The 13760-nt window shown below is 42.2% G+C and overlaps 1 protein-coding gene across 6 annotated transcripts in view; it reads right to left on the reverse strand.

Annotated features, from left to right (window-relative positions):
• Window positions 1–13760, reverse strand: part of SULF1 (sulfatase 1) — a 106119-nt gene that overhangs the window by 53595 nt on the left and 38764 nt on the right. For all 6 annotated transcript variants that reach the window (XM_081013307.1, XM_081013304.1, XM_081013306.1 and 3 more), the window contains exon 3: window positions 27–262. In XM_081013307.1, the coding sequence (XP_080869433.1) occupies window positions 27–198 (172 nt within the window). In that variant the 5' untranslated portion in view covers window positions 199–262. The remainder of the gene's footprint in view (window positions 1–26; window positions 263–13760) is intronic.

Here is a 13760-nt window from a genome sequence, read left to right on the forward strand (position 1 = left end):
TATGCAGTAAATTTCAACAGACTTACCCAGCTCCACGTCTTGGTCATCTGTGAGTACAAGGATAATGTTTGGCCTGATATTTTTCCGCTCCTGCTGTACACGTCCTCTGAACCTTGGGGATTTGACAGTAGTACAGTGGCTCCTTAACAGTTCAGTGCCAAGCACAGTCCATATAAATGCAATGCAATAATGATTCATTGTATCTGTCCAATACTGCAGTTAAACCCTCGTGCAAATGCTTCTGTTCCTTAATTTTCAAGCTCTGGATAATGAAAGGGATAAAAAAGGGGGGTGGGGAGAGAGAGGAAAGAATGAGAGAGAGAGAGAGAGAGAGAGAGAGAGAGAGAGAAACAAACCTAGTTTAAAGCTCAGCTTGCATTCGATTAAATATACATAAGACAGAACAGAAAACTGTTCTTATAGCTGGATGTTGCTTTTTGAAAATGATACCGATATTTTTCAATGGCAATGCGCTTGGTTTTCCTTCTCCAAGATTTAGTGCTAGCTGTATTTTATGGTTTGCTGCACAGCCATCTTCCAGAGATGCTTCTGCTTTCTTTACAGCTCATTATTTTCTTCTTCTATTATTATTATTATTATTATTATTATTATTCCACTTTATCTTGCTCAGGGCAACCCAAAGTGACTTGGGTTATACTAGATGACGCTTGTGGTCCCTTCCAACTCTACAAATCTATTATTCTATGACTTACAACCAAACAACTGATCCAGAAAAAAAGCATTTTGAACCTCTTTAGAAGAAGCCCTCTAAAAGTGGTGTTCAAATCCATAACTTCTTCATTCCCTGTTCAGCAGTATGTCTCTTGTGAAGCATGGCAGATATCCTTTCCTGGGAGCATTGAAAGAGAGACGTCACTTAAATCCATCTCTCCTTATATACAGGGTTTCGGTGAGTACATGCCCTAATGGTTGGAAAGGCCCAGGTTTTCTTCAGAAAATCAGCAAAGCTAATCGGCTTGCTTTCTTCCCTTCAATAAACATTACTACGTTTCTTTCATCTCCTTTCCGTTCAAGAGAGGCCCCGTCCCAAGGCACAGAACAGCAGGCCTGTTTTAGTCCAACTCACCTGCACTTCTGAAGCAGAGATAAAGACATGGCTGCCGGCCGTAATCTCTAACATTATTTGACGCTGCTCTGTTTCTGTTTGCAACTTAACAGACAGCTCGTATTAAGTGACAGTCCAGATGATCCTACCCAGCACCATGAAAGGCCGTATCCCTGTCCCTCATCAATCAGCAGTGGGACTGAGCACATCATCTATAATGCACGACAACTTGAAGCAAGCGTTTGTCCCCAATTCTCCATTTCCAGATTCGGCTCACTGAGCCTATCAGAACCCCTTTCTCAATGGCTGTCAGTCAAGCAGCCCCACTATTGTAAGCCCTAATGCAACCTCAGGAGGGGTCTCCTTGCTGTGGCAGACTTAAACCCACAACAGAAAATGATTGATGGGCCTTGTGACTAAAAAGGTTAGTCACTTACACTCCAGCATTCTCTGCCCCATTGGCAGAGGCTCCACCAAGCGATGGAAACTCGTGATAATACTAACTGAACGTGAAACTTAATTGGCCATATATTTTTATTTTAAAACACAGGCAGGGCTTGAAGGCAGACGAAGTGCAAGGAGGCATCCTCCATGGGAAAGTCTGCTTGGAAAAGAGGCGACACCAGCCTTAATGAGAATGGAACACAACTCATCAGACAATCTGTCCTCCCACACCTGAGACTTCATATTTAGGCATGCAACATTAACTAGTAGGGGATAAATCAGCAGAACTAATTAAATGGAAGCATAGCATAGCAGAGAAGGCAAAAGGGGGTGGGGGTGGTCCCATCACTCATTTCAAAACACAAAGGAGGGATGCAATTCCTTAGGGAGAAATTTGACACAGACCACCAGCAATAAACGTATATCGTTTAAATGCTGGATTTTTTTCCTTTCTTTTCACACCCACTTATTACTTGAAACTTCACAACATATCCTATAAACAGTGTCATGCATCTCACTCCTCGGGAGATAATTGCACCAGGAGAGTGTGAATGTTGTTGTTTTTTTTAAAAAAAGAACGAAACAAAAAAACCCCTCCAAGCATCTGTAAGCAAAGAAATCCGGGCTCCATTGTATGTGCATAAACATTCCAATCTCTGATTGACATCACAGCATAAAGGCAGTATGCTGGAGGATTCTGCATGCTAAGTTAAATGCTATCGCCCTGACTACATAACGTTCAGATAAGTAGACTGGAAGTCAGTAATTAGTCTGAGCATGCTCTCTCTCCCCTTAAAAATATTTTGGTTTTCAACCATTTGCTCCAACTGGAGTACAGGATTATTGACCATTATTTTTTCTGCCTGATAACAGCAATGCCACTTACACATGGTGCAAAAGCTAAACAGAAATTTCTCCTGGGGATCCTCTTTCAAGTGCAGACCTCAGACTCCTCTCACATAAAGTCAAAAGAGGAGAATGTGGGAGTAGGAAAGAGCAAATGTGTAGCATTTGCTGGATCAGATGCACTGCCTAGATAATTTTTCCAAATAGCGTTGTACCCAAACAGACCTAGGTTTTCTACAGCCCGGGGCAAGGTGTGCTCTGGCGAGTCCCCTTGTCTATCAGCAAAGTTCGCCAGGATTTATTTGACGGTTGCAGCAAGCTGGATCTAGCCTGCCTTTTAATTTTCCACAATGCCCCCACAAAACAGCATTGCTCTGAAACATTGTGTGCAATTTAGATGGCAGCTGCCCAGACCACATGGACTGCTGGGCTGAAAAACAAATAAATATAGGGCCCCCCAAGTGTGGCGTCAGCCAGTATAAAGCAGGCGTTAGAGTGTTGGAGTAGGACTTGGGAAACCTGTCAAGACCTAGGTTAAAAACCAATCATACCATTAAAATCATTGGGTGACCCAATCCCTATACTCTATTCCAATTTACGTTAACACTGTTACGGGAATAAAATGGGATAAGCAAGGTGGCAATCAAGCCACCTTTATTTCTCTGGAGAAAAGATGGGGAAGAACAGCAGCTCAGTAGAAGAGTATCCACCTTGCATTTAGGAAGTCCCAGGTACACTCCCTAGCATCTCCAGGTAGAGGCGAGAATGTCCCCTGAAGGACACCTTGGAAAGCCACTGTAGGTGTGAACAGAGCTAAATGGCCCTTTGGCCTTATTTAAGTTAAGGCAGCCTCCTATGTTAATATGATATAAATGTAATACATGTGTGTGAGGGGGGAAGAATCATGGTGGCAGGCTGCTCCTGCTCTAAATATATTCTACATGATTAGACACCTCTTGTGCAACCAGGGAATCTGAATAGGTATGGCTCCTGATGATGCAGAGCAATGCCCAGGTATCATATATCATGTGTACTTCCCTATGCCCTTGTGCATTCATTTCCCTATTAGTTATCTGAAAAGGGCTTGGAGGGCTCAGCAATCCCAACTACTCACTACGTGCATTACCAGGTCCCCCTTGCACAAGCACTTATTTATTCAAAGGCAACCTTTTTAAAAGCTGCCATCCTCTAACTGCCCGGCTTCTAGCTCCTGAAGGAAATGAAGCAACGAAACACCCCTGCAAAATCTAGGGCTTCAGTGGGGAAACAAGAACGTACTGTAGTGTTTGTGTTGGCTACTTTGCTCTAGTCTACAAGTGTCCTCAGAGACACTGCAATTTGTCTTTGAGAAACAGTCAAAAGCAAGAAAAATTAAAGAGAGGCCTTGTTCTTCACACATGGCAAGTGAACGTAAGGCATTGTGCAGTGTCCAAGGATCAAGAAGAGACTACAAGTTGCCTTTCTTCCATAAGGTAAATGGAAGCATATTGACTGCAAGTGAAAAATAAGCTACTTGGAGAAGGTATAAATATATTTTTGTACAGACAGGCATGTAATCAGGTCTCCTAGATGGAATCAGAGGAGATGCATTTCAAATGTACCCCTTTTCCATATATATTCTGATCCTACAAGAAATCAACTTTACAGCAAAAGTTACATGCAGCTATAAAACTGCAAATCCCATTTATCAAAGGAAAACTGCACAAAGAGACTGCTCAGCCTGCTTGACATTCTGTGATCCATTACAGTGTGTATCGTGTTTACAGTGTTTCCGGTTTTTACACCACATGCAAAAGATTGCACTTTATTCAATATGTATGCACGTGGGCATGATTGGTCTAGGCCAGTGCTGACCAAAGTCTTTAGCTTGGGTGTTACATCTGTCTCTCCAAATAACATCGTTACAACCTCCCTTCATGTACAGCTTTTGGATCTGGACACACTACTCTCTGAAGTGCTTTACTTTGGAAGTAGCATTGTCTGCGACTTTTGGACTGCTTTCATTCCACTAGGGAAGCACACAGGGAAATTTGTGCTCTAGTACAATCCATTGACAACGCAACAACTCTAAGGACCAATGTAGACATGGCTATGACATTAGATGCATGTCAACAACTGATGTGTATGTTCCTCCAAAATGTAAATAGCCACTAAGCAGCACCAAGATGTCAGCAGGTGGAGAGAAATAACACTTTCTCCACCACAATCTTGTCAAAAATCCCCACCTCAAGCTGGGCTGAAAGCCCATGGGAGTTTCCCTTCCAATACAAATAGCAGCTTTTGGCATAAGTGATTAAAAAACAAAAATCTGGAACACACTAAGAAAAAGACAAACTTCACTTCTTGCACCACACTTCTGACCCTTCCAATTAATAGCGTATGTGGAGTTAAAATGCTGTGGTGCCATTTAGTCCAAAGTGTCCCAAAACATGACAGCAGGTGCACTGACTTCTAAGTGATGAAGTGATGCTTTATTAAGGCACATTAACTGTACAGACATGAAAAGAGACCAAAACAGTACAGAGCTCTTACAAGGCTAAGGGCTAGCAGGAACAAGTCCAATCTAGGAAGCAGGGCCAGGGTTCACAAGTTGAAGATCAGGAACAAGCATTGCAAGACTCCACAGGAGCTGCAAAGTTGTTCCAACAAGTTTTCCCACCTATCCACCAAGCTTTTAAACAGAGACTGAGATGCCCAGCTACTCGTGAGAATCCTCAGCTGCAAGTTTTAAACACTTTTCAGGCACCAACACTATAGAGCATACTGCAGTATTTGAATGTGGAAGTTATTGGACCATGTATCCCCAAATCCCAATCCCCATAGGTTAAGAGAAGCTGTAGTTTGTGCACCCAGCGAAACTGGAAAAAGCCACTTTTGACCACAGATGTCACCAAAGACTCAAGATCTTCTAGAGGAACTATGAAAAGTGCAAACCTGATGGAGTAGGACACAACCCACAAATACAGTGGTACCTGTGGTAACGTGAAACTGTTCTTAACCTGAAGCACCACTTTAACTAGTGGGGCCTCCTGCTCTGCTGCGCCGCCAGAGCACGATTTCTGTTCTCATCCTGAAGCAAAGTTCTTAACCTGCGGTACTATTTCTGGGTTAGTGGAGTCTGTAACCTGAAGCATATGTAACCCGAGGTACCACTTTACAGCAACCACCTATCTACTGTTCATTGGAAAGCCATAACAAAATCAACACCATCAGACTTATGCAAAAGGTGAATATGACAAGCATTTTTTGATAATGTTTCCTTACAAGTTGGCTGTGATCTGCCTGCAGAATTGGAAAAATGCACTTCCAAACTGACCATAAACTAGCAAGAATTAAACAAAGATCAGGCCACTCCCTTTTTGGCGCTAACTTGAGTCTTAAATTATGGAAAGAAATGCAAAGCAACTTACAGATTAATAAAACAAACCCTTTCTTGAAAGAGAATTTTTCCATCAGAACCTGTAATGGGTTTAGGGGTTGCTCGTGCGTACGTTGCCGCCACTCCTGGCTAGGTTACCTGGTTAACCCTTTCTGACTGAACAGCCTCCAGCATCGTGACTGTCTCAGTTGCTGGCAGAATCCGTCAGTGGGCGTTTCTTAAACCTTTTCCAGCATAAAAGTTGTTTGACGCCAAGTCTCCTCCTACTCTCCCTGCGCGGAAGTCTTCTGCGCAGGGAGGGTGTGGGCAGCGGAGTACCCGTACTCTCTCCGCTGGTCTCCAGCGACGAGTCTTGGAGCCTCCTCCCGGATTCCCCCACCTGCCCCCCTTCTCCACTGGTGTTACGCTGATTTCCTTCCCCAGCAGATGGGCTGCCTCTCTCCCTACTGGGACCCTCTCCTGCATCCCTTTGGAGCCTTCCCTCCACCTCTAGCTCCGATGGCAGTTCCCTGACAGAACCAAAATAGTAAGAAGACACGGAAACCCCATACCTTCAATTTAGAGATTAAAATTAGCTCCCACTAGTTAATCAACCAATCCATCTTTAGACGACTAGTGTACCGACCTAATAATTGCCAATGAACAATTTTGACATTCCTTATGTTGAAAATGTTGGCGAGTTACAAATACAGAAGCTTCAGGATTGGTGTGCATGTGGTGGTGGTGAAATTCTGATTTATCCTGCTCAATTCACACACATCGTTTCCACTGATCTTCAGTATATGTATCAGAGAGAGAATGAAATGCCACTGTATTTGAACAGGTGTGCTTTTGAGTTTGGGTAGCCCATTTAATTAGCAGTCCTGGAAATGTAAGTTTTAGGGTGACCATATGCCCTGTGTTATGTATCTGAAAGAGTGGGCTTTTTGAATGATTATCCAGTCTCAATCCAAGTTTAAATAGAAAGACAAAAGAGTTCACTTTGTCACAGAGTTCCTTATTATGGTGAGATGCATTGCACTGAGACCCCCAGGTATAGGGCGGTATATTAATTCAGTAAATAAATAAATAAATTCTATTTGAAATTGCAGGGATCGTTTCTAAACATGCATAGATTCTAAACATTAGCATTTGCTCATTGTTATCACTAAATCTGCATCCTGCTTTATCATCTTTTTTGTCACCCTAGAATCATAGAGCTGGAAGGGATCCTGAGGATCGTCTAGTCCAGCGGTTCTCAACCTGTGGGTCCCCAGATGTTGTTGGACTACAACTCCCATCATCCCTGAGTTCTGGCCTTGCTAGCTAGGGGTGATGGGAGTTGTAGTTCAACAACATCTGGGGACCCACAGGTTGAGAAAGGCTGGTCTAGAGGTGGAAGGGATCCCGAGGATTGCCTATGCAGGAATATTCAGCTGCATAGGGATTGAACCTGCAACCATGGCATTATCAGCACCAGGCTCTAACCAACGGAGCTATCCAGGCTGGCCCTGGTAAGATATATAAGAAGTCGTCACATGAAATTTACTGTAGAATTTTGGTCAAAAACAAATTAAAAGTTAAGGTGAATTTTTCTTCTAAAAGCATATGACAGTTGAAAAATGCTAGTTTTCACACATACTCAATTTCAGGGTTTTATTAGAGTCCCTGAAAAAAGGGGTTTAAAAGCAGGCAATGATATTTTTCAAACACTGCACTTATATTGCAGGAAAACAAGCATAACAATCATTTCAGAAAATCAGGGCTAGCAGTCCAGTTTCCTATGGGAAAGCAAGCCTCTCAGCATGGAAAATGCATTTACAGTACAGCAAGCCGAGAACAGCAGGATCTACTGCCTCCTCTTAAAGGTTAATCCATTAATCTTAGTTGTAAAGCACTGGATTTATACTGAATATAAAGAATGCCATTAAATATCTGGGCCTAGCATTTATCTGTCTGATCTACAACAGATTTATCAGTCAATCAGAATTATTTGCTCACCTCTAAATATAATCTGCCTGCAATTATGATGTTTAACCCATGCTGGGGGATAAATTATCATACCCACCAACTATAATTTAGTCTAACTGCAGGCATAGGGATTTGTAACCTCATAAAAAGTACGTTGTAATTTAACAAACAAAGTACAATCAGGGGATTTCTGCATAAACTTTTATGCAAGCATACATTCCTGCATAGGCACAAAAATGTAACACACGTTTTAATCCACCATAACAGTTGTGTATATGCTAAGCAGCAACTTAAACTAGTCAAAAACTGCCAATTGTTTTAAAATTGAAGGAAACTTGTTCATTCCATTGGGCTGGTTTTGCCCATGTCTTCATTCCCAACCAGTTCCTGGGAAATATTCATAGGAGTAAAGAAATTACTTACTCACAAATTTAGGCTCGGATCCAAAGAACCATGAACGGAAGGAGAAAATGAATTAGTGTTGTTCCATGGGCCCAGTAACTAAAAGACAGTAGGGGCTGCATTACAGTATAGGAAACCAAATAAGGAAATTACGGCCTGCCATGTGTAGTTTATTGGACTTGAAAATAAGCTCTTACAATGTCTTACAAAGGACTTTGCACAAACAGGGAGCTTCCTCTAGATTTGGAATGCTTTTCCTCACACAACATCTTCCACTTGGAAACAGTCCTTCCATGAATAAGAGAGCCTTCTTACTAAAAGAAGGGCGCGTACCTTCAGATTAAGTCCACATAAATGTGAAGGTGGCAGCCACAGTTTAAGCAAGGCGTAATTTCCACGGCGACAGAAATTCTTTTGCCGATCACTGTGATCATGGGAATTGCTGCAGGCATTCTCCTCCTCACGTGGTGTCATGAACCAGGGCTCTGACTCCTCACTCTCAGGAGAAGAGGCCATAAATACAGAGGCCTTAATGGACTGGGAGACAGATTGGCCCTCAGAATCAGCCATCAATTTCTATGCCTCATTGGGTGTTCCCTCACCAAAAGAGCCCATGATGCCAGTAAATCTCTAGCCTGAAGACTTCCAGAGACAATGGAGTGGAGGCAAGATAGAAGCAGAGGCTCAGTCTAAGTTTGCTGGTTGCTACAGCAGCATGTAGCGGGGTGGCGCTGTGGGTAAAACCTCAGTGCCTAGGACTTGCTGATCGTAAGGTCGGCGGTTCGAATCCCCGCGGCGGGGTGAGCTCCCGTCGTTCAGTCCCAGCTCCTGCCCACCTAGCAGTTCGAAAGCACCCTAAGTGCAAGTAGATAAATAGGTACCGCTTTATAGCAGGAAGGTAAACGGCATTTCCGTGTGCGGCGCTGGTGCTGGCTCGCCAGCTGCAGCTTCGTCACGCTGGCCACGTGACCCGGAAGTGTCTTCGGACGGCGCCGGCTCCCAGCCTCTTGAGTGAGATGAGCGCGCAACCCTAGAGTCGGTCATGACTGGCCCGTACGGGCAGGGGTACCTTTACCTTTACCAGCAGCATGTAAGCCTGTCTTGTCTTCCAGCCTACACTCTACTCAGAGCTATCCAGGGTCCTGCCCACTTTGCTTATTTGCCTTGCTGGACTCTGTATTGCCTGTCTATGCTTATCTGGACCTCCAATCTGCTTTGTTTGAGTGGAACCAGGTCAATTGGCCCTCCTGGACCCTCCTCTGACGATCTCACAAGCACCCCTCCCTGTGAGTGGCAGTAAAAACACAACAATAATAAATTATATGACCAACCATTTGCTGCCCTTCCCTTTCATGGCACTCAAAGTGTCCACTTCACTCTGACAAATGGCAGTGATGTAGACTTCCTTAAGAATTTTAGAACAGGAATATTTTCTGGATTTCCCCCCTGGGAAAATTGCATTAATTTTTAGTTTGCATCAGGTTCCCCCCCGCTCCGAAATGGCCTAGAAAGTGATCTAATTTAGCATGTTTATTTGCATTTAGTGAACAAAGCTACAAATTTAAAACAGCCAAGCTTGCATAATATCATATTTGCAGTTTGGCTTTCATGCATTGTTACTAATGACCTTACAAAATGGGGGGGGGGGAATATTGGGGAAAACTGCCCCACACATCACTGCCCAAGAGTAGGTATGACTGGAGCTGGAGATAATAAAAATTACTGTAAGGCAAGGGTTTCTTAATTTTTTTAAAAAGTGTTTAAGTGTTGTTAAGATTATTGCACGTGATCTCCAAATTTCCAAAAGACCTAGAAGTACATAATTTTCAACCATGATGACTAAAATTACACCTATAAATCAAATCTGGACTGTACCTTATTTCTGCATGGGAGCAAAGAAATATTCAAAGCGGCTGGATTAAGACTACTTTTCTGTGCCAGTTAGTTTATAGGCCTCATCAAGAGTTTAAGTGTAACAAGCTTTAGGTTTATATTAACCATATGTGACATGAAATAATCCAAGAGAAAGTTCTAATACATCTTTCAGCAGAAAGGAGAGCTTTTACAAACAACTCTGATGTGAGCTTTTAACACACTTTGCCTAACTTTGTTTTCTCGCTGTCCAATTTGCTTTGTTTTAGAGGTTCATATTTCAACTCGCTGAGAATTGCACTTGCCACACAAAAGGATGTTGATATAATTAAGCCAGATGACGTGCCCCACAAGTAAAATCAGCCATTCATGAAAGCTGGTCACCAGAGGCCATTTCAAACAATGCATATTTCAGGGTAATCTAAAGTAATCCCTTCTCTCTGCTGATTTGGTTTCCAGGCAGTCTTAAGCACATGTGTGCTTGCAAACAGGAGACTTATTAAAACCTGATGTTATATTGGAGATTATTAAGGCAGTGTGCTCGTGATTGAATTCAGTGTCTATTGTCCTTCAGAGCTAAAATATCAGTTATGGATATGCTTATTAAAATGGAGATGTGTCATGATATATCCAGTGAGTTCTTGTTAACTCATTAGGAAAAGTAACCCAGGATTCTAACTTTCAACTTTTTGGAAAAAGAAGTTAGTCTTGGCTCAATTTTAGCAGCTACCAGGAAATACATGACAAAACTCTTCAGATCTTTCCCAGCCATAAACAATGACCTTTGTGTTTACTGGAATTTAGGCTATTTTCACATCCTCTTTATAAACTGCATAGTTTTGCTGGGCCTCTGCTCAGCTGTGTAATACATCATTTAAAAATGGACCATAAAAATTACCTATCTAGAATTCAATGACTCAGGAGAGTGTCTCTAAGTCAGGATTATCAAAGCTTCAAGAAACATAGACATCATTTTTATATTTGAACCAGAATCTTAGACATTATAAAATGTTGTTATCCTTTTTTTTTTATCCATTTGTCCCCAGAGTAGTTCGTAAGTCTCCAAAAGAACAGTCCCATTTTCTATACTTCTATATATTATTTTAAAACTCTCCTGGATCTTTGACGGACCCTAATGGTCCATCAAATTCTTGGAAGAACATTTTTGTGACCTGTAATTGACCTGGTACAACAAACCCAAGAATGCTGCCTCCACAATGCTCGTGATCCTGTGCCAGGAGAAATAGCAGCATTCCAGAATCTGCATACCAGAATAATCAGACCAGGTGAAAAAACATCATGTTGGTCATTTAAAATGCTTCAATAGATACAGCTTGTAAATACAGGTGCAGCTTAACTTACATTTGGGTCTGATCCTGCAAGAACTTAGACAAACAACCACCTAAGATCATTAGCCTGCCCAGAGAGATCACAGCTACACCCCTGTTTCAATTTAAGCAGTTTGTCAGAGCATGTAAGTTCTTGATCCTAAGGCTTTTGGGGGCTGGAAATAAATGATTAGGATGGAAACCATGCCCTTCCAGCTTCAATAGATTATGCCAGCGTTGCCAGCACAAATAGTTGGGATCAGAGTGCCAATCTATAATCTTCAAGCATAAAAAAGAATTACATGCACAAACTATATATTTCAAATATGGTGTGTGTGTGTGTGTGTGTGTGTGTGTGTGTGTACATGCCTCATCCTAATTCTAACATTTTTAACTCTGCTGAATTTTAGGTAAAAGTCTTTCCCATCCCAGTCACTGGAGATCCATTTTAAAAGGTGGTGACAAGGACCCTCTGCAAGCAAAGTAGAGATGCTTTACCACTGAACTAAGCTAATGGTTAGGTAAAGGTAAAGGGACCCCTGACCATTAGGTCCAGTTGTGGACGACTCTGGGGTTGCGGTGCTCATCTCGCTTTATTGGCCGAGGGAGCCAGCGTACAGCTTCCGGGTCATGTGGCCAGCATGACTAAGCCGCTTCTGGCGAACCAGAGCAGCGCATGGAAACGCCGTTTACCTTCCCACCGGAGCGGTACCTATTTATCTACTTGCACTTTGATGTGCTTTCGAACTGCTAGGTTGGCAGGAGCAGGGACCAAGCAACGGGAGCTCACCCCGTCGCGGGGATTCGAACCTCCGACCTTCTGATCAGCAAGCCCTAGGCTCTGTGGTTTAGACCACAGCGCCATCCGCGTCCCTAATGGTTACATTTTATTAATTTACATTTCTAAAACGTCTGTCTACCCCTTCAACCTTCAAGCAAGTAAGTGCTCAGGGTGGCTTACTAATAAATATGTTATAAACCAAAACAGAATAAAAACAAAACATTTAAATATATGACTTAACCCAATAGTTTTTGTTCTCTACCATATACATCTATTGAAGTTCAGGCTGTTAAGGGTTCTCTATGATATTGATTTCCAGGCCCAATTTTTCTATAATATGGATTGGAAAACTGTTTTAGCACTGGGCGTGGGGGATTGGAAGCTTGAATTTGTTTTATTCTGGATTGTTTTATTTGATGTTTTAATGTGTTGTAAACTGCTTAGAGATTCCCCCCCCCCTTTAAAATATAAAGCGGTATAGAACTGAAATTATTATTAATAAGTAATAATAATAATAATAATCCCACCATAAAAAATGCCTAGACATTCCGTTGTGGCAACTGTAACCTAGGTTTAAGGTGCCATTTGGCAATTAGCTTATATATCTGAGTTTCTAACACTGCTCACAGCCGATGGCCAATCAAGACAGCCAGCACTGGGTTGCTCAGATCACCAGTCTAAGCATTAGACCAGGGGTCAGCAACCTTTTTCAGCCGTGGGCTGGTCCACCGTCCCTCAGACCATGTGGTAGGCTGGACTATATTTTGAAAAAAGAAAATGAACAAATTCCTATGCCCCACAAATAACCCAGAGATGCATTTTAAAGAAAAGCACACATTCTACTCATGTAAAAACACCAGGCAGGCCCCACAAATAACCCAGAGATGCATTTTAAATAAAAGGACACATTCTACTCATGTAAAAACACACAGATTCCTAGGCTGTCTACAGGCCGGATTTAGAAGGCGATTGGGCCTTAGGTTGACTACCCCTACATTAGACAGCTTCTTATATATGTTTACCTGCTATAATGACATTAAAGATTCAGCACATTAGACCGCCTCCCAGCATTTTATGTTAAGACTTAGTGCACTATCACAGCAGCAGATGTATTCCCCACCCCTGCTGCCTCCAGAATGAACATCATGCCCACAGCACGCACTGAAAGTTCTCAAATCCCAGCGCCCAAAATGCTCATGGCTTCCTGCCATGTTTCGAACCCATTTCCTTTGTTCCTAATTCAGTACATGAACTGGCTTATGCACTTCAAAAATGTTTTGTTTATGTAGTCACATTTGCCATTATCGCAGGCTTTTAAATGCACATACTTCGCGTAATGACCATAAACTTAAGATCTGACTTCTTTTAAGATAGATGGAAGGGAAACGAAACATCTTGCCCATCTGACTAAGCCATGGTATTTATTATTATGCTCTATGAAGTATTTTAATATGAGTGACTACAGAAGCAATGTGGTCTATCGCACAGTACACTGCTTGCTAATTATGCATGACATCAATTTTTGAAAGTATTACACACTGACCTCTGAAAGGCTGAATTAATTTTACAATCAGGCTTGGATATCAGATTGCTGAAATGGTATTTAGCTTTTATTACTGCTCTGGCTCTTTATTCTCGGTCTCTCTGAAAGGAAAACAAATTCTCATGGAAAAAGACTCTTCGTCACTCCAA

The sequence above is a fragment of the Podarcis pityusensis genome (assembly GCF_964106645.2).
Source record: "Podarcis pityusensis genome assembly, chromosome: 7".
Taxonomy (NCBI): Eukaryota; Metazoa; Chordata; class Lepidosauria; order Squamata; family Lacertidae; genus Podarcis; species Podarcis pityusensis.